At 38.9% G+C, this 22,262-nt stretch overlaps 1 protein-coding gene across 1 annotated transcript in view; it reads left to right on the top strand.

Moving 5' to 3' along the window:
* COL6A6 (collagen type VI alpha 6 chain) overlaps positions 1 to 22,262 on the top strand; it is a 122,616-nt gene that overhangs the window by 66,567 nt on the left and 33,787 nt on the right. The window contains exons 21-28 of the mRNA XM_087430574.1: positions 271 to 306; positions 1,879 to 1,941; positions 3,586 to 3,648; positions 11,053 to 11,115; positions 15,313 to 15,375; positions 16,166 to 16,216; positions 17,868 to 17,903; positions 18,601 to 18,663. Of these exons, the coding sequence (XP_087286700.1) occupies positions 271 to 306; positions 1,879 to 1,941; positions 3,586 to 3,648; positions 11,053 to 11,115; positions 15,313 to 15,375; positions 16,166 to 16,216; positions 17,868 to 17,903; positions 18,601 to 18,663 (438 nt within the window). The remainder of the gene's footprint in view (positions 1 to 270; positions 307 to 1,878; positions 1,942 to 3,585; positions 3,649 to 11,052; positions 11,116 to 15,312; positions 15,376 to 16,165; positions 16,217 to 17,867; positions 17,904 to 18,600; positions 18,664 to 22,262) is intronic.

Raw genomic sequence — 22,262 nt, 5'->3', positions numbered from 1 at the left:
TGGAGAGTGAATTATTGACGACTATCTGTTCTCATAAGTATCCATAGATTTCCATTGTCTATGATTTTAATTACCTACTGCCCTAGGATAGAAATTCAGAGATGGCAACATTTTGCTTTCATGGTGCAGTAGATAATTAAATGTTTTGAGCAATATGTGGGAACTTTTTTTTTTAATGTCAGCACCTTAAGGTGTCCATTACTAATTTAAATGAAATATAAAAAGCATTTTTTCAGAGTTAATAATACCTACGTTTTCTTCCCATTTTAGGCAGCTCATGGCCGAAGGGGACTTACGGGCCCCCAGGTACAATGCTTTTTTCCTTAACTCCAAATGATAAGTATTCTGTGTCCAGTCAAGGAGCTGGAATAAAGGCTCTAGAAAGTCTCTTCCAAGCCTAAAGTTCTTTCGCTTTTTAATGATATTGATTATGTAATAAAATATTGGAAAACTGTTAGGCTACAATTTCAAGAACTCAAATCTTAAAAGAAAATGAAAATTTGGGTACTTTAATCAAAAACTGTAATTAATGACAAGGGACACTATTTGGCCCAATTATTGTTAAATTTAACTCTGTTTGGATTTCAAGTACAAATTCTAATAAGTCAGTGGGTGACCTTTCATTTAGATTTTTGTTTAATTAACTCTGAAACCTTACTTACAATTTACATAAACCCCTTTTAAACCAGGAGTACAATAAAACCTTAATACAAATTGGATATTCTGAATGTTTTAGTTGACTATACCAAATATCATATCATATCCCTTTTGTACATGTTGGTGATACACTATACATGCTTCATGAACTTCCAATATTTATGAAAGAGCAGTTATGACTTGGAATTTTACAAAATTGAGGAAACGCACATTCTCAGATTGAAAATACAATGAAGATACACAGTAAATCCACTCTCAATCACATCATGGTGAAACTCTAGAATCTTAAAGAAAACATCTTAATCACTACCAGAAGGGACAGTTTTACCCATAAAAAAAAAAACAAATTAGATTGCAGCAGACTTCTTTCAACAATAATACATGCCAGAAAACAACGAAGTAGTACCTTGCAGGTGCAGAAGAAAAATAACTGTTAACGTAGAATTTTATACCTAACTAAAATTGAATGAATGTAAAATAGACATTTTCAGATAGTCAAAGACTAAGAGAGTTTACCATCCGCAGACATTATTCTGCCCCCATACACACACACACACTTCAACTAAAAGGAGAGCAAATCCAGAAAAATGGCATGAAAAGAATGAAATGTGATTGAGGAGAGAAAGTGTTGAGAAATTTCCTCTTTCTGATTTCTAGGAAAAGACATCAGTGAGGAACATTTAATTGCATCTAACCATGTAACAACTGAGACATAAACTTAGGCTATCCTAATAGTTCCCTAAATTAAACTTTTTAATCCTTCTTTACTCTTTTTGGAATTCTTATCTGTGGTAGAATTCAGGGGCAATGTGAAGAGAATGCTCACCTTTTGATCCCTAGATATTTAATCTGTTTGAATATAAATATGATATTGAAAGATGGCTGAAGAAAATGTGAAGTAAATTGTAAGTTTTTTCAGGCCAAATACCCAAGTTAGTAACAGTATATTACAAATGTTTTAGGAAAAGAAGGGAGAATGCGTGTGTGCACGCATAAGTATAAAGACTGGAAGCAAATACACCAACATATTAGCTGTAGTTATCTCTGCTTGATAATATTATAGAAGATTTTTGTTTCCTTCTATGTATTTTTCTCTACTTCTCATGTTTTTTGCAAAGATCCTGCACTGCCATTGTGACAAAAAATATTTATAATCTTGCACATAAAGGAGACAAAATTCTCAGCAAACAGTGTTAACAGGTTGATTCTCTCTCACCACAGGGGACAACAGGCATCCCAGGCCCAGATGGGCTTGAAGGCTCCCTGGGACTTAAGGGCCCTCAGGTATGTATCAAGACTAATCAGAGTGTGAGAACATAAAGAAGAATCTGAAGCCTTGGTAGAATCCCTCATACCTCCTTGCAGAATTACAGATGTTTAAAGTGTTTTCAGGGTAAGAAAGTAATGAAGCAATGTAGTCTTGACTTATACAGCATTTGATCTCTTTTATCTAAGTTTTGTCCCAGTCAAGAGGTGAAAAGAGAATGAACACTCTGGGCAGCATCCCTGTGCGATGGGTTTAGGCTAGCTAGGGTATTCTAGGGAGACCTTGAACCTCAGAACTGGGAATTTTGGTCAATTTAGCACAGTAAGAGCTCAACGTTGCATATCTGGTCGCCCATAATATAGAAAAATTGGCTCTACTCTGGGAAAGATTTGTTCCAAATATAGCTAAAGCCTTTAGCAGGGTGATCTATAGGGTGGCACTCAGCCTGTTCTCTCCAGCTCACCTCTCCAGGGAGCTGCCTTAAGTACTTTTTCCTTCGCAAGGAGCAAGCCGTGGTTGGCTCTAACACTGATCACATGAGGGGAAAGGAAGTGTGTGCCAGAAAGGGCAAAATGTAGCCTAAAGTAATAATGAAGGGAAAGGAAGTCCTAGAAAATGCTGAAATGAAAGAAAGATGGTCAGATTACAGAAAGTTAGAACATATTTTTATCTCTCCAAACTTTTAGTTTTGCAAGCTTGAGAAATCGTTTTGTTATTTGGCAAATGCAGGACAAGCAGTGGTTCTGCAATTCTTCAAAGTTTTGATCCATATAGTTAAAAAAAATTAAAGTAACTATTATATGTTGGCAGCTTGGTGCATGGAAGTTGGACAAAATATCCTTAGACATTAGAAGAGAAACTCTGTCCACATTTTACTGAGATTTCAGAGCCGTAAACAGTCTGCCCCTTGGACCTCTATCTCTTTCTAACTTGACTGCTTTTCTTTGTCTTACTTGCCAGCTGAGGAAAGTTCACTTTTCTCACCTTCAAGTGAGAAATATTTGCCATTGGGGTTGTGGGGAAGCATTTCACTAGATAGGCTGGCTTTATTTCATGCTAAACAAGTAATACTACAACACCCCTTCTTCCATTTTATAGACTCTCACTTTTTTCCTGACATAATTTAAAAGGAGATGCAAAACCAAAGACATCATGAAGGTTTCTCTGTAAAGTGCATGGAAGCCACAGTTAATTGGCAATATAATATTCCAGAAGTTGAAATATCCAAATTTTATCTTACTGTGTGTCATATCTTATTTATGACCAGTCTTCAGTGTTGTTATTGAATAGAAAATCCATTTAAATCTTCTAGTTTCAGATTTATGTAATTAAGGAATATTTTCTTTATAACATAAGAAATATATATATTTGGAGTATAAACATGTTAGGATAATTAGAAAACAATACTGAAAAATTCAACCGTTCAGTATTTCTTCACTTTGACTGCAAATGCCCAACCACCTAAATGTCATATTGGACCCTTGTACCCCCGCCACAGAGGAAGAGCTCGATAGATCAAGACAGAACCAAACGCATGAGTGGAGTTGTCTTCCCAGTTTTTGTCCGTGTTACTAACTTAGCATTTCCACTTTTAATATTCAAGTTAATTTTCAAGTGTTTTCTTTGGGGAAGAAAATAATGCTCTAATTCTCCGTACATAGGGCCCAAGAGGAGAGGCTGGTGTGAAAGGAGATCAAGGAGATCTGGGAAGTAAAGGTCCCCAGGTATGTAATGAGAGAAAGTGCCTGCCTCTGACCTTGATTTTGGCTTTAATATGGATGTGCTTATGGTTTCTTCCCTGCAGATGGAGCTATTTATTGCCTGTGAACCAGCAAAGTGTATTAGGGTTGACTTCAGTGCTAGATGGGGTGGCCACATCACCTTCTGTCCCCACCGTGCAGAGTCGGCTGTCATTCTCTCAAACAGGAGGCGGAAGATGGTTTCTAGTCCTCTTTGCCTCAGCAGCTCAGCCATTCCTCTGAGGTTAAGAATTCTTCCTCTTTGTAAATCAGGCTACATCACTCCCATGATCTCATTCCTCAGGGGCTTACCATCACACTCAAAATACAACCTACTTCAGTGGTCCTCAACCTAGCTACACATGAGAATCTTCTGGGCAGACTGTAAAACACTCCATGATGGACACTCCTCAGACCACTTAAATCAGAATCTCTGGAGGTAAGGCCAGGGTATCAGCAATTTTAATTTCTCTAGAGGTGATTCTAATATACACACCCAGCAGTGGGAATAACATCACTTCTCCAACTTCAAAGCGCTTAACAATAACCTAGAGAATTTATTAAAATGCAGATTCTGATTCAGTAGGTCTAGGGTGGGGCCTGAGATTCTACACTTCCCATAAGCCCCCAGGTGATGCTGATGTTGCTGGTCCCTGGACCACACTTTGAGTAGCAAGGTCCTATGTGATCTGACCCCGCCTGCCTGCTATCATAGTATATATTTATTTGTTTGACTGTTTGTCTCTCCTTCTAGATTATAAGCTCCGTGAAGGCCAGGACTTTGTCTTGCTTACACTATATCCCAGAGCCCAGAACGACAATGCTGCCACACAGTAGAGTGCAACACATATTTGTATAATGAATCAATTAGTAAATGAACGAATGAGACAGTTGCGACTTGCGCTCTCTTGGCTGACATGAGGGTGAAGTGAATCCATTACTTTGTGTCCATTAGTTAGACTGGGCAGTGGTCCAACACTTAAGTGGATGTATTCATTATGGAAATATTTAAGAAGCTATCTGCATAAACTTGTATCTCATGACACAATATTTTAAAGCATATTAATTACTGCTCATGAGGATTTTTGTTCCCAATTTTGATGACTGTGTTCCTTCAAAAAGCATGAAAACTTTAAAATTTCAAGGTAAGATTAAATTGATGAAAAGTAACTATTTTGCATTCACATCCTTGAATCATTAAAAACTTGCTGGCACCACAAACTGAGATTTTTTAAAAAAAATGGTAAATGCCAAGGGAAACATACCCGGTGATTATCTCATCTGTTTATATAAAATATTGAGATGTAGGTGGGTTGAAATCCAAAGACCTTGGTTAGTCCCCTGCTCTAGAATCCAAAATTGCATCCAAGTGGCTGTTACTCAAATAACTTATTCCATTTGCCTTATAATGTCCTTCTATGAGTGAGTCCCCTTTAATCTTGCCTTGGCAAGATTAGTCATAGTCATAAATCATTCAACCTGTTGGCATTGCCAGAGTTAGTCAAAAGGTGCCATTTCTCTCTAGCTTAGCTCTTCTATTTATCTGGCTGGAAAGCGTGGTTTTCTTTCTTTGCTTGCTTTTCTTGAAATATTCTTGTCAACACAGTGAAAGTGCTATTTCAAAGATGTGTAGAAGTTTCTATGTTCAGGACATGACAAATGAGATCTCAAAATTGTTGTTTTCAAAGGAAAACCACAGGAGACAAGCGCAATCAGATATACAAGAGAGTGTTATTCTTTGTTGGCTCTATAAATCCACCGACATAGGCTTCATATTGTTTTACAGCGCACAAGGACCAGCCATTCAAGTGGAATAACATGAGTGTTTTCTAATTATGGGCTTTAAAGCTTTTCTTAGGGTATACATTTAGAAAAAGGGATGTGATTTCTGTTGACAGTGTTCTGAAGGCGTGTTAATTTATGCAGTGTTGGGGTCACTCTGCATAACTCAAACACATGCTAATCCAGCCAAGGATATGGCTATGATATAAAAGAAATACAGTCCATGGCACAATGAAAAAGAAAGAACTTTGAAAGAAATAGTATATTCTTTTGTACCTTCCTTTGTTCCCCTCTTGTTTGGTTTACCTTCAAGTTCTACACTAATATAACCAATGCCTAGCAAAGGACTGGAAAATCAGACCTAAAATGCTAATTCCAATTAGAGCTGGAATTATTCTCTAAATACGTAGGATTTTTAGTGAAATAATCTCTAGTGTCATATGCAAGATCAAGAAAGGTTGAAATTATTCAGTGTAAATTTGGGATACAAAGTAAAATTTCTGTTGCCATCTTTACAAAGCAGAGCACAGTGGTCAAGGGCACAGAATCTGGAGCGAGGCTGCCTAGGTTTGATTGCCAGTACCTTCGTAGCTATGTGGCCTTGGGTAGTTCATTTAACCTCTCTTGCCTCAATTTTCTCTGCTGTAAAATAAGAATAGTAGTAGGAGCTACCTCATCAGATTGTTGTGAAAATTAAATGGTTTAAAATATGTATGTGCTTAGAACAGTGCCCACAATTTAGTAAGCACTATATAAATGTTTATTACTATGAGATTGCATCAACATTACCTAATTTAACAGGGGCATTTTATGTCCAAAGCATGCTAGCCCCTAATCCAGGGAAAGGCGTAATAATAATAATGATATAACGATATGTAATCTGTATTGCAATCATTGGATTTCATCATTCTGCATAGTCTAGGTTGGATGATCCATCAACCATTCCTGTTACTCATTTGACAAAATGATTACTGAGCACTTCCACACTTCCGGTGTGTCAGACTCTGTAGTAGGATAAAAGGGTGACTCGGACACAGAGTCTAGACTCAAGTGCTCCCAGTCTCATAAAGGAGACCATGAAAACAAATATGTGACACGCGATGTGCTAAATGTTGAAATAGTATTATTCCCAAGGCAGAGTGGTGGGAGAAAGGATGGAGTTAAAGGAGAAGAATGGCTTAGATTTGCAGGATGCGGAGGTGTTTTCCAGGTGACCACGGGAGAGGCGGGCGTTCAGGAAAAAGAACCAGGGTATATAAAGAGACGTGTCAAAGTGAGTTTGGGAACTCATAAATGGTTCCATATGAGTGAGGTATAGGATGCATGAAGAAGGATCGGAAGCTGAGGTTAGGGGCTGTCGCACAGACTAGTCTGTCCAGATTAACATCCAGTGTCCTGGTGTGTGTTCTTACATTAGCCCGCCCTTGCTGGCCTCTTGATTTTTGTTTTCTCAGACTTAGTTCATATTTGACTCTTATGGAAGCTGAGCATTTAATCTCCTTGTATTGATACATCCCAGCCTGATATTTGCTGGTTGTGAGTGTAGGCAAGGTTTTACCCTCGTGAAAATAATAAGTGACAGGATTCCTTTCAAGTGTGAGAAGAACCCACACCTCTTGCCCCTGTCCTGCCATATCCCATCCCAAGTCAAGAGGTCTTGGCGATGTCCCAGCCATTAATCCCAAACTCCTAGTACAATCTGTTCTGATAGACGCTATCTAAGGAAATTTTTTAGAACATTTAAACTCTAAATATCTCCTTTCTATCCTTGCTTAACGCTAAAACAGTTGTGATTGCCAAGGATTCTGTGACAGAGTCTCAACATGGACAAAAGACCCCCCAGCCTAAGTGCCCATAGTGGAGGTTAGATCTGGCCCCAGCCTCCTACATCAAGTTTGGAGATTCACGTTTTTAAAACTCCAATCTTGGCTGGTGCATGGATGGTAAGAGTTTGGGAATCCTGTCCCAGACACGGGACTCAGAACAGCAGACAGAGTGGCTGGGAGTTCAGTCTTTAGAGTTAGAATCAGGTTCGATTCCATCTCATCCTCTTATTAACTGAATGATTTTGGGTTAAATGCTTTGAGAATCTGTCTTTGGTAAAATAGTGTTATTAATATGTATCTCATTGTGTTGTTGTAAGGATTGAAGAAATCTATACATAAATATATACCTCTTAGCACAGTGCGTTGCACAAAATAAATGCTCAATAAAAGGCCACCAATACAACAAAGCCAATGGAGATTTGACCTCTAGCTAACGCCCTTTCCCTTTAAATGCCCTAAGCCTCTCATTATACTCCACAACTGCTCTTGATCTCAGACCAAGGCAACTTTTTGACTCTGATATCTTGGGTGTAGCAGGGAATTTTTCTTCTTTCCTTTAGAAACATGGTCCCTTATACAACCAGCAGTATTTGAGTAGGTAATATATCTGGGTAACCATTCATTGTTGCTTGAGCCCCATTCAAGCAGTCACAAACCCTAGTTTGGTACTTTGCATGGTCTTGCACAGGAAATAGAATCAGGTTTTCTGATATTCTAATGACAAAGCCCTGTCTACGTCCATCTATCCATCCATCCATCTAAGAAATCTTTTATTTTGGAGGGCTTTCAAACAGGAAAATCTCATTGTGCTTGTGTGTGTTGAGGTGACTACACATGGAGTAATCTCCGACAAATCTCCTTCATCTCATAGAGCTCATTATGTCTGAAGGAAGCACAGAAAGTGAGCTCCTAGGTAGGACTTCCAATTTACCCCTTATTGTCAAGGACAATTAAAATCTCTCTACTTCATCTCCTTCTGTGAAGTACATGAAAATTTAATATGGAAAACCAAGAAAATTTCAACATTATATCATTCCTCTTGGGGACCGTTCCTGGATAGGTGGATGGATAGATAGATGAATAGATGGGTGGATTGATGAGTTCTAGGTACTGTACTAAGTTCCAGAGATATAAAGTCAATAGGATGTGCCCCCCGCTTCAGGGACTGTACAGGCTAGTATCTAGTGGATGAGAGGAGAAATAAACAAACAATTACATACAGAGTGGAGGAATCTGTGGAACAATTGGTGAGACCCAACACAGCCAGGGGGTTCAGGTATTCTTCTCGAAACAGTGATGCTAAAAGTAAGATTTTCTGGAGAAGGAGATTGTACCACTCCCTAGACAGAAAAATGGACCAGCTAGGAAAAAAATTTCACAGTGCAGAGATGTAAGACAACAAGAAGTATTTGGCTACTTCAAATGGTTTGATGAGCATGAACACAGAGTGATTAAAGTAGTCACAGATGACTACTTCAGAGGCATGGGATACCAACATTTTGAGGGATTTTACATATTAATAAAACCTTCAACTTTATTCTGAAGGCTACTCAGAATTCAGAATTTCAGACAAAGTAGCAGCATGAGTCCTACATTTTAAATCAAAAGGAAAAAGGAGTGGAGAATGGATTAGAAAGAGGCCTGGCTACAGTCAGGGAAGCCAGGAATTTAGGCAGAATGCAAAAAGGGCCTGAAGGTAGGTGACGGCAAAGAGAATGGAAGAGAGATGGATGCAGACAGGGGATAGAATCTGTAGAACTTGTAGCTGATTGGTTTTGAGAGGTGAGCTAGAGGGAGGGATCTAAATGATTCTTATGTTTCTGGCTGGGATTTCAGGGGGAGTAAAGGGTGGCACCATTCCTTAATGAAAAGAATATGAGACTAAGCCTGACTTATGGTAAATATGATTAACTTTGGTAATCAGTCCCTATGGGATATCCCGTAGGCATTTTAATGTGGGTCTGGTGTTCAGCTGAGTGGTTTGGACAGGAGATCCACAGATTTAGGAGTCATTTTGTAGAAGTAGTATGTGAATCGATGGGGATATCACTCAGGCAGAGGGATGAAGTAAGAAAATAGGGTTAGAGGATGGAGCCTTGGGGCACATGGAGATTTAAGAGGCAAAAAGAAGGAGGAGAGTCTTCTAAGTTTACTGCGAAGAGACCAGAGAGGGACCAGGAAGACCATGGTAACTTGGTGTTACAGAAGTTAATGGAAAATTTCAGAAAATACATGATCAAACTCAAATAAGGTAAGAACAAAAAAAAAGTTGACTGGATTGAACATGAAGGTCACAGGAGCTAGCTCCATGCAATGGTAGAAGTGAAAGTTAGAAGGGAAAAGGAAGCCATGAAGAGTGAAGAAATTAAGACTCTTTTAACATGAAGAAGGGAGGGGAAAAGATGGAATGTTGTAGAAAGATCATTATTATCTTCCCTAGTAACCAATTCATCCTTAAACATTTTGTCCTATTAGGAAACTTTTTATGTCCAACTTATTACATTTTTAATTTTCTAAAAGATGAAAAGGTTAATGTCATAATTTTTTCTTCTGAACAAAATTAATTGGTAAGTATCATGCTTATTACATAGGTTTGGTTTATTATTTTTAAATTATAGTAACCATGGCAAAAAAAAATTGTGAAAATGATTTAAATTCACTGGTGTTGGGATTGTTTACAAATACCTGTAGACAGTTTAACCAAAAGAGATTTCTCTTGCCGTGCGTTTAGGTATCCCAAAGGAAAACTCTGATCCCAAGTGTCGATAACATATAACATAGGAAGGCAGTTGGGCTCTCTGGCCCGGTGGTGTAGCCGTTAGGTGAGTGTGCTCTGCTTCGGCGGCCCAGGGTTTGCAGGTTCGGATCCCGGGTGCGCACCGATGCACTGCTTGTCAAGCCATGCTGTGGCAGCGTCCCATATAAAGTAGAGGAAGATGAGCATGGATGTTAGCTCAGGGCTAATCTTCCTCACAAAAAAAGAAAAAAAATGTTCAGCTCCAAACCTGTTCCAATAAAACGTGCTTTCTAGAAAGTTGGAGAGACTTCTACTATATCAAATAGATTTTCCATATAGATGCATGGTATGTTTATCCATCTGTTTAAGTTTTATTATTATGTTCTTCAATAAGATCTTAAAGCTTTCTTTATTCAGGTCCTTTATCTCTCTTGTTAAATGTATTCTAAGTATTTTACATTTTTTTCTCTTATTGGTAAATGGGAATTTATTTACATTTACTTCTCTACCTTACTGTTAGGAAAGAGAAAACTATTTCAGAATATTTACCTTGTACCACCTGAACATATCTTGTTATTAATGCTAATTATTTTTAGTAAAGTTTCTTGAGCTTTCTATTGTACAAATCATATTATTTGCTAATAAAGATGTTTACCTTAAAAAAAAAATGCTTTCTACAACGCGGAGAACCAGGAAGAATATAGTTCAAAGTAAATGTCATTTGGAATGCCTTCTTTAAATGTTAGACATTTGAGCAACATCTGCTCTAACAGCCAAACACTGAAAACCTAAAATCTCTTTGGAAGAGAAGACTCACAAGGAAGCACAATCATTTAGGCAACATCTGGCATGAATTACTTTATTAATTTTCTTTTATTTACGAGTCTTTATTTGACAGCTGTGATACTTTTTCCAAAGCAGGAATCAATAAAGCCATAACTCTTTTCCCATCTGTGGCTCATTTTCCTCTTAGAAGAGACAGAAACTGTTTAAAGGAAAGTTGCTTTATGTTCTGCTGTATTTACAATCCTTGTTTTGTTTCAGGGGCCTCCGGGACCAGGAGGAGAGGCAGGGAGTCAAGGCCATTTGGGAAGCCAAGGAAATAAAGTAGGTCGCATTCTTTATATCCACCAAGGTTGAGGTTTTCTCCTCAAGGGAAGTGTGTCTGGTTACCTTAGCCAGAGCCCTTTCAACACAAAGGAGAGCATATCTCGTTGCCCCTACACCCTGGCTTGATTCTTAAAGATCCAGCAACATCTAAAAACCTGGGTGTGAACCAGGATGAGGTCAGGAATTCCAGCTCAGCATAATCTCACAAGGGGCTACACCCAATCTGAGCTAACAGATCTGAGGGAAGGGGGACTGTTCTGGGGCAGGCCTTCCTTTCTCTTTTCCTCCCTTCATCGCTCCCTTTTTTCCTCCCTCCTTCTCTTCTTTTTCTCTTCTTTTATTTCTCCCCTCCATTCATACAACAAACCTTTGCTGAACACCTTTAAGATGAAGGCACTGCATTCAGCTAGACTAGAAAGTCAGCCCCAGGAGAGCAGAGATCTTTGTCTGTTTTGCTCACTGATGCATCTCTAGTGCTTAGAACAGTACCCAGCACATAGTAAGTGCTTAGTAAATGTTTGTTTAAGCAAAGAATTTCTGAGTTGTATAAAGAAAAATAAGATATGGAATGAACCCCACAGAATTTAGAATATTTTCAAGTCAATAATCTATGACATAAAGTAGTTAGGGATAAGGGACTGAAATGGAGGTTTAAACATAGTGTTAATAGAAATAATTCTGGACTGGGAAAAGAGGCATCATAGGGGATACAGACTTTGAGTGGACCTTAGAAAATAAGGATTTTGGCAAGCAGAGAGGAGGTGTGTGGAATTTCAGATAGAAGAAATAGTGTGAGGGAAAGCACAGGGTTGGAAAACCCTGGGAGCTAGTGTTTGGGGAATGAAAAATGATCCTGTCTGGTGCGCACATAAAGAACAAGAAAGTCGGTGATGACTGACTTTATTAGATAGCCAGTACAGTGCTATTTACAATTTTTGAATGGAGTGTATGAACACAGCCAGATTTTGGAAGATTTTAAATAGACAACTCAGTGTGGAAATATTTTGAAGGCTGAGAGATTGGAAGCTAGGAGACTAGTTGGAATGCTCTCTCTGTGTCTCTCTGTCCAAGACAAGCGATGATTAAATGGCTTTACAGGGTGAGGATAGGAGGGGCTCTTGATGATTCTGTAGGACTCTTCTAGTAGGGAACTGAGGCAGAGAGAAGAGGACTAGATGACTCGTGGGCTTCCAACATGAGTGGTAACATCATCACAGAAGCAGGAAGGTCAAGGGAAGGAGCAGGTTTAAGAGTGAAGGAAATCACTTGGTTTGAGGGGTAGAGGAAAGGGTTTAGGGCTGGTTGGAGATGCAGTTTTCAGAGTCATTTACATTTTAAGAAAGACTCTTGGTGATGTCTATTTGTAAGAAGGGTAAGAGGAGGCAGACAATGAATTATTAGAAAGGAGGTGAAAGAAACAGAAAAGCACACTGGATTCTGGGAAGAGTTCAAGGAGGAGAGGTCAAGAGTGTCAGCTGGTGTAGAACAGGTGAGGAAGGGAGGAATCGAGAAGCCATTGCATCTGGTGGTAAGATTCTCCAAAGAATAATTTCGAAAATGTAGCAATTGAGAGGAGGAGAAAGAAAGGGAGACCGGCTGCCAAGGACTGGACAATGTGTTGACGAGGGGCAAATGGATATGAAGCTGTAAACTACTCTTTGGAGAAACCAGTCTTTGAAGGGGAGGAGAAAGACATTAACTACTAGTACTGGCAAGGCGTAGCACAGATCGGAGTGGGGTATTGGTTTGTTTTCAATGATAGGAGAGACTACAGCATATTTACGAGCAGAGAAGAGAAAACAGAAAGAAGGAGGTTGAAGATGTAAGAAAGAGATAATTAATGGAGAAATTTCTTGACACAGGCGATACGATTGAGGGCATAAGAGGAGGGGCTGGCTAGCATTGTAATGGAGAACTGCTAAGAAGGGCTGAAATGATGGAGGCCAGCAGTGGAGTGTTCCAAAGGTGACTGGAGGATGAAATGAGATACATGGATGACAAGGATAATCAACTCCAAAAAGAAGGGATTACTAGAGCATGTGGTGTAGCAATAACGGTCTGGAAAGGAAAGTTTAGAACAGAGACAACGCTGCCTTCTTGCCCTGGAGAAGGCTTCAGGGGAAGTGGTGTCCCTGATGAAAACCGAGTTTATCTTACAGTGAGGAAGGATGTGTGTGGGCAGATGTCATGGATGTATAGAGAAAGTTTGCATGTGAAATGAAGGCACTCCATAGGGTGTGATAGAAGGGGCCAACATGGACCATAGAGCTGGATATAGGTGAGAGTGTGGAAGGAAATAGATATGAGCAGGGTAGTTGTGCCAAAGAAGATCATTGTTAATGAGAAGGACTTGTAAAGGAGAGGGGATAAGAATTTGGGAGGTAAGTGTCCTCAAAGCAAACCCAAACCCTTTGGACAGCCCCAAGATGAACTGAGCCCTCTAGACTCCTTGTTAACTGAGATGAGCCCCAAACACTTACTCCTACCTTACTCCAGTAAGCTCAAGCTCTCAGGGAGGCAAGGAACCCAGCAATTACTCCTGGGCTCAACGCCTGGCTGTACCAGTGACAGAGTGTTTGACCCTGGACAAGCCATATGGCTTCCCTTGTTTCCCTACCCTAAAGCAGGTGTTCTCAAATGTCAGTGTGCATAAGAATCAGCTGAGAAGCTTATTTAAAAAGGCATATTCTTGGGCTCCACTACCAAAGACTGATCCCACTGGAGTTCAGGAATTTCCTTTTGCATGTAGACCCCATGTATTGTGAGGCTGTGGCCCCCAGTGCACACTTTGAGAGCCAGTGCCCTGAAAGAAAGGCATTGGGGCAGGTGATTTGATTCCCTTCCCCAAAGCCCTAATCTGTTTCACCCCCAGAGTTCAGTACTGGTGAACATTTGTCCATTTGCACTTCCCACACCTAGTGTATTGTCTTTGTGTCCTTAAAAATTAGTTAATGACTCCCACTCGTTAAGTGTGGGCCATGCACACTTCCATACTCTTTCTTCCAAAAAGTACATTATGGAAAGGGCAGGGAGGAGTGAGTAGTCAGTGGAGAAACTTGACTACCACTACCTCAGCCAGATGATCAAGGTTACCATCATAGTGGTAGCCATGTTGATAGTGTATACTCGAGATGATGTAATAAGAATGGCACTTTGCCCCACAGTCTTTATCCCCAACCCATAAAACCCAACCTAATCCTGAGAAAAACATCAGATAAACCCCAGTTGAGGAACATTCTGCAAATACCTGACCATTACTCCTCAAACTGTCAAGGTCATCAAAAATAAGGAAAATCTGATAAACTGTCACAGTCTGGAGGGACCTAAGGAGACATGATATGTGGTATCCTGGAGGGGATCCTGGAGCAGAAAAAGGATATGAGGTAAAAACTAAGGAAATCTGAGCAAAGTATGGGCTTTGGTTAATAATAATGAATCAATATTCATTTATTTGTTGTGACAAATGTGCCCTACTAATGTAACTAATGTAACGTAGTGTTAACAACAGGGGAAACTAGTTGTGGACTACATAGGAACTCCCTCTGTACTATCTTCACAACATTTCTATACATCTAAAATCTAAAACTTTAAACGTTGTTCTTTTTATTTTTGAGAAAAGGAGTTAACCTTCCTTTGTAAGCCTGTGTTAACTTTCCCAAGGAGCTGGACTTCCCTCAAGATAATCCTGGGATTGATGTATAACCCATAGTAGACGTTCTGCTAGTCAGAGGGCAGAAACTATTGCCAGAGATGTCATGCCACCTTGGTTATCTTGATTGACACTTAAAACCTTAAAAGTAAATTAAGAAGTCTGTAGTCTTTGCAGCAGCCGGTTGATTTGCATAGGTCATCATGGAAAACAGTTTTGTTACTTTTTTTAAACAATACAGAGCTCCTCTTTGACTCATGGTAAGACATTTCCAAGGGTGCGGTTCATGGCACTGAGCTGCTAGGATGGCCACTTGCACTAAACAATACATCAGACTTACAGAGGCTTCATTTATCAATAGAGGAGACCTCACTGACCAACAACAGCAGTTTCTCTGTATTGCTTGCACAACTCACAGTCGTGGCCATGAACCCGTTGTCCCTGTGTGTGGATGCAGTCAAAAACTGTTGTCTTAGTGCCATCATTTCTAACTTCCTTTACAAAAACAACCTAATAAGGACACATTTCACTCTTCTGTTTGACAGGGAGAACCTGGAGATCTGGGAGAAAAAGGAGCTATTGGCCTTCCCGGTCCTCGAGGCTTGCAGGTTTGCGTTTTATCACTACTTTTGATCTGGCCCTTGGAATCTTTTAGTTCAGTAGATATCAGGTGTGGTTCTCTGAAGAGAGTGTTAAAGATACCATCCCAATCTAGCTTTATAGTCTTCTAGAAATTGAGTTATTATCCTCATCTTGGATTAGTCCCTTGGCCAGCTTTTCCAAGGTGGCAACTTCCCGGGTACCAAACATCCTGGCCAGGTTGCTCTTGAAGCCAAAAGATAAAATGGACAAAACTTGTCTTTAGCATCCTCATAACATTCTTTCCTCACCTTGGAATCCATTCATCAGAAACCCAGCCCAACCTTCCCCCACTGCTCAGGACTTCTCACTAAGGCCTCTATAAGGGTCCAACAGTAGCCAATGCCCAAGCATTTAGGAGGTCTTATTTTTATCTAGCATACTGAAAATGGGTAAGAGATAAGGTATGAAAATACAAGTGTTATCTGGAAGAGATAACACTACTACCTCTTTTTATTGAGATTATGTGCCTGAAATTTTCTCTTTCAATCCTCATAAACAAACCATGAATAGGTATAATTATTATTCCCACTTTACAGGTGAGACAAGTGAGACTAGGACAATGCATTGTCTGTATCTGTTATTGAGAGCTGCCTTTAGTACCACTATCACCAAATGTCGGTGGCCTGCCCCACAGGGAGAATCCCACTTCCTAATTTCTCCTAATCAAAACAAAAACCTAGCTGTCCTGCTGTCTTTTGAATAATCCTGCCTCTATCTGTAGTCTGGGATGTTTGTAATTAGTTACTTTGTCTACAGGGGGATGATGGCACCCCAGGCTACGGTAGCATTGGAATTAAAGGAGCAAAGGTAAGACACATTGACTGGAAGCTGGACATTTTCCATTTATTTTTGTTGCTTTTTTTTTTGCCACATTTAAGGGAAAAAAACAGGGAGTAAGACAGTCTGGGACATTTAGAGATAGATTTTGATAATTTAGTTGCTGATATTCCATGAGGAATGTGGTAGAAGAAAAAACAATTGGATGGGTTAAGTTGCAGGCAACACCTGAAACTTGGAAATTAATTTTCTGTTCTTTGCAGAGATGTGCAGCCAGGGCCTGACTTGTTCCAGTCTGGACAATGCATCTAGTCATAGCAGCTCTGGGCTCCAGTTGCCTTGGGGAGGCATTCCAACATCTGTCCTCCTCTTACTAGGTTTACCTCTCGTTGGTGAGAAGTCTTTCATGGCCTTTCTAAATGCATCAGGCCAAGCAGTGACTTAAAAATAAAACCTTTGATCTTGGTATCAGAATTATAATTTTCCATTGTCACTAAATATTTAAGTGTCTGGAAGGAAGATAAACTTACCAAAACCAGTGATTTCTATATACCAATAATAACCACTTAGAAATCATAATAACAACATCCACAAAAACATAATATAGTTCAGAATATTCTTTCTACAAAATGTTTGAGACCTATGACAAAAAAATACTGAGCTATAAAACTTCAATAAATGGAGACATACCAAGTTCTTGTTGAAAAGTCTAAAACATTATAAAGGATTCCAAGGGAAATCCCAACAGGAATGATACAAGAGGCTGTCTTGAAGAATAAACAAACCCAAAAAAGCTAAAAATTTCTGTGGAAAAAAAAAACAACTAATCAATGAGGGATTTCTAGTGAAATTTTCATTAGAATAGAGAATAATTGAAAAAAAGCTTTAATATCTGATAAAAAGGGAAATATTAAGTAGCCTATAACATTGGAATATTAGCCACTCTTTAAAATGAATGTATATGAAGTTTATAATTATGTAAAGAAATAATGTGAAAATATCAAGTAAAAAATCAGAATATAATCAGAAAAAAACATTTATCCCGATTGTGCGAAAGTGTATTTTAAAAGCTTAGAGAAAAAATGACAAAATATTTATAGTGGTTCTGGGTTGTGAGATTTGGGTGATTTTTTTTCTGTCTGTTCTTTTGTGTTGTATATATGTTTGAGGAGATATTACTTTTACTAATCAGAAAATAAATTTTGTTTTAAATATTTTTTCATCAAATGAGGATTATAGTACCTCTTCAGCTATAGTCTGTGGACAAAGTAAGGTAAACAGAGGACCAGAAAATGAATGATCAACCTCAGACTCCAGGCTTCCCAAATTTCTTCATTGAAATCCTTTTTCAGAGGACTGTTTCAGAGACACGAGGCCAAATCACCAGCTATCCTGTTATGTGCTTACAGTAGAAGGCAAGCCAATTTGTAATTCCTTAGATACTACATTTATCCACTTATCTTAGGTTGTCATGATATTTTGGTGAAACCAGTAAATAGTTTAATTTAGAAATTGGAGTTAGTTTCTCAAATAGTGCTGTACAGTTTTATTTTCAATTGTTTTGGCCTTTCCTTGGTTCAGAGGTACTAAAACTAAATAAGGCAGCAGGTAAAATTAAAGTGAATATAAACCTCCCTCGGTGATATGTGCATATATTAATTTTCCTTGCTATCAATTACAGGGGCAAGAAGGATTCCCTGGAGAAAGTGGACCTAAGGTACCATGTACTTCATACTAACTAGAGATCAATCAGAATTACTGCTGGGGGTCTTAAATGTATCATAGGACAATAGAAGGAGAGTTGATTATAAATGTTATGAATAAAAAGAAACCTTTATGGGGGAGAGCAGGGAGGAAAGAAGCAGAATTTTTAAAAAAAAAATTTCACTTCTAGTTTTCAATTCATAGGTAAAGGAAGAAATCATCCTTATTTTTCTCTTCACATGTGCTCCCTCCCCTCTATCATATGTATTTTCTTCTTTGCTCAAAGGAAAGTAAAATGTAAGGAAAACCAAAATTACTTGATTTCACCTGGCTCAATTTTCCCAATGTCTTTATAAATCACCTGTAGATAATGTTAGCAACGATGTCCTCTACCGTAAGGCTTTTGCTAGAAACATTTACTGAGCTTGGTAAATGCCAGGTCCTGTGATAGGATCAGAGGACAAAATGAAGGCCACAGTTCATGTCTCTAAGGAGGCTGTGTTCTGGCTGGAGAGACAGAGAGGAAACAATGAGGATGCAGTGTGCTATGCAGAGAGCCATAAAAACGGGGGGAGGGTGCTTCAAAGAACACTGTTCAAGATAAAAATGTATATGAAAAATGTCTTCATGTTGGAATCAGTTTAAAAACACATTGAGATCTATCTCTTTGATTTTAATAACCATTGTATTTTATTTTTCTGAACTTATAGGGTGAGATTGGGGACCCTGGTGGTCCAGGAGGAACTGGACCCAAGGGATTTAGAGGCAAGACGGTAAGCTTCTTAGATTCCAGTGCCTTACGAGCTCAGCTACTTTGGGAAGTCATTTTTCATGCCTTTACAATCATTTGAGTTGACTTAGTGCAGCCTAATGCCCACTCGTATCTTGTCTTCACTATTAAGGTTTTCTTTTTTTTTTTTTTTTTAATTTTTTGTTTATTGCAGTAACATTGGTTTATAACATTGTAAAAATTTCAGGTGTACATCATTGTACTTCTATTTCTGCATAGATTACATCATGTACACCACCAAAATACTAATTACAACCCATCACCACACACATGTACCGAATTATGCCTTTCACCCTCCTCCCTCCCCCCTTCCCCTCTGGTAACCACCAATCCAATCTCTGTCCCTATGTGTAAGGTTTTCTTAAACTGCTTTTAATGAGGTGTGTACCCTGAAAGATCCTCCCCTCATTTAGCTCAAGAGGGTACCTCCTAAGCTTTGTGATGCTGTTTTCATTTCGTATTGTGTAATTGAGTGTGTTCTTTTTATTCCGTGGAAGGGCATAGATATTGTCTAACTCTTTGGATCACTGGAATCAGCACAAGTCTCCAGTACATCTCATAGGCATCAGCATCCTGGGGTTAAGAATAAATTTTTGCATTTGCTGACTCTTTGTATATCTTAGACTGTGTATAAATGAGAGAGCTGTTTTATAAAAGAGACAATCTGGGGCCGGCCCCGTGGCATAGCGGTTAAGTGCATGCGCTCTGCTGCTGGCAGCCCGGGTTCGGATCCCGGGCGCGCATCGATGCACCGCTTGTCAGGCCATGCTTTGGCGGCATCCCATATAAAGTGGAGGAAGATGGACACAGATGTTAGCCCAGGGCCAGTCTTCCTCAGCAAAAAGAGGAGGATTGACATAGATGTTAGCTCAGGGCTGATTTTCCTCACAAAAAAAAAAAAGAGAGACCATCTTATGATAATTGTCTCTCAATACATTCTTGGTCTCTTTTCTTCAGAACAGCACTGATGAAGTAAACTCATCTTAACACCATGTCAATTCGCAGGAAAAGAAAAACACCAAGTCTGATAAAACTTAATACTTCAGATGGTTTTCCCATTTTGTCATCATAGTTAATTCTATTCTGATCTTTTTTTTATGTAAAATATAACAAGAACTTTATGTATAGAGATTATTTATTTGGGTTTCAAGGGGTACAAAATAAAGAAACTACTCTTTCCCTCCATTCTGCTTCTCCCAAGAGGACTGCTTCCCAGTTATGATTCTCTTCCTCATACATGCTTTTGGATGACTATCCTTTAACATTATGCTCTCACAAAAAAACAAAACGAGGACTGATTTAATTAGAAAGATAATTGGAAAAGACTTTCAAATTAATCCAGATGTCATGTGCTTTGAGAGATGTCTGGATCCTTTCCCTCGGCTTGTTAATGAAGTAGTTCACCCTTCATCATTGGAAGCTTCTAACAAGTTCTCCTGTTTGATGGGTTCCCTCCCCCCGGGGGCACATTAATCATGTTTAAAACACAGTAAACTATTGGGAAATATAGAAACGTTTTCTCTTGGCTTTTGGTTACTTGAATTTTTTTTCCCATGCTGGACAATTTGTCACTGTTTATGACTTGCTCTTTTCACCTGCCAACCTGCTTTTTCCACATCTATGTCAGTATTTTTGAAGTTTAGAGACTGAAAACATCCAGGTTTTCCCTCTGAAAGAGCTGAAGTTTCTACTGGAAGATTTTGGTAAAGCTTTGCCTTAAATTTTGAGTGCCTCTTTGGTTCTCTTGGAATGATTACACTCCTAATTTAAGTTTTCTAAATCTTCGCCTTGTATTTTTCCCCAACTGAAGCATTTTTTTTTAAGTTGCCATGATTTTTACCCTGTCTTATCTTGTGTACGCATGTATGTTTGTATGTGTGTATATTTTTGATCAACTTTACACATGCACATACTTCAGGGCAGGATTTCTCAGCCTCAGCACTATTGACATTTTGGACTGGATAATTCTTTTTTGCAGGGGCTGTCCTGTGCATTGGAGGATGTTTAGCAGCATCCTTGGCCTCTACCCCCTGTCAGCATCAACCACTCCTCCCTCCCCCATCCCGTATGACTGCCAAAAATATCTCCAGACATTGTCAAATGCCCCTCAGGCGTGGGGGGTGGCACAAATTTCCCCCTAGTTGAGAACCACAGGTTTAAAGAGCCAAATAATTTTGCAAGGTTTGTTGTGAAAAAATGGCAATCCCTCTGCCCCTTATCTCTTCTCTCTTATTTTCCAGGTTGTCTTTTTGCTCTACTTTCTGTGAGATTTCTTTGACTTTATTTTACAGTGCTCCTCTCATATTTTAATTTTCAAGAGCTCATTTTTATTCTCTGAGTATTCTTTTTTTATACTATCCTGTTCTTGTTTCATGGTTGGAACATCTTCATTTATCTCTCTAAGAATGTAAATTACTAATGTTTAAATCTTCTTTGCCCAACATAGTCTATTCCCTATAGTTTTTCTTTTTTTTTTTTTCCATTTTCCTCTCTATTTCTCACATGTCTGGGGAATGGGCTATCTCTTCCTATTTAACAATTGAGGACAAAAAGACTGATTGGAACTCTGAGGACATGGATGGAGCTGGTCAACTACAAATTTCACTGAAGAGTGATCTGACTGAGTTCTTTACTTAGCAAACATCTGCTATCAGTATCTTTAGGTCTTTCTTCTTTGTTTAGTCAGATTCCCCTGAGAAGATTCTTTCAATTTCCTGCCCAAGGGTGAAGGTCTGGCTGCCAGCTTTCTAGGAGCCACATGGAAAAGGAGAGCTGAGGGGTCTCACATCTATTTTGCCGCCTATTTTACAGCCTTCATTGAATCTCCGTGTTTTCTTTTGCTTGGAGTATCATCTTCCATCCCTTCCCTCTGAGCCTATGTTTGTCTTTAGAGCTGAGATGTGTTTCCTGGAGGCAGCATATTATTGGGTCTTATTTTTTAATCCATCCAATGACTCTGCATCTTTTGAATGGTGAATTCAATCCATTTACATTTAGAGTGATTATTGATAAATAAGGGCTTAATACTGCCATTTTATCTTTTGTTTTCCCATTGTTCTATATTTCCATTGTTTCTTTTTCCTTGTATTTCTGTCTGCCATTTCAGTTTCGTGGTTTTCTATGATGGCTCTCTCAGTTATCTCTTTATTTATGATTTGTGACTCTGCTCTGATTTTTCATTTTGTGGTTACCATGAGGTTTGCATAAAAGATCTCATAGATGAGCTAGTACTTTTTATGATAGCCTCTTATCTCCATTAGCAGGTTCCATCCCTTTCCTCTTCCCCTTCTGTGTGACTGTTGTCACAAATTATTCTTTTTTTGTGTTGTGAGTTTGTGACCAAATTGAAGTGTGTATAGTTATTTTTGATGCTTTCTTTCCCTTTATCCTTTATTTTATAACTAAGTGTTTACTTACTTATTCTGATATAGAGCTGCAATTTTCTGGTTTTGTCTGTCTATTTATCTCCTTGCTCAAAGCTTTGTAAACTTTTGCCTTTTTGTTTCAGGTAGGAGGACTACCTTCAACATTTCTTGTCAGGCAGGTCTAGCAGCTTTTGTTTGTCTGGGAAAGATTTTATTT

Source organism: Ceratotherium simum, chromosome 5 (assembly GCF_057802395.1).
Source record: "Ceratotherium simum simum isolate JZ-2026a chromosome 5, ASM5780239v1, whole genome shotgun sequence".
NCBI lineage: Eukaryota > Metazoa > Chordata > Mammalia > Perissodactyla > Rhinocerotidae > Ceratotherium > Ceratotherium simum.
Note: the sequence above shows the minus strand (reverse complement) of the source record. Positions and strands in the feature narration are given on the sequence as shown.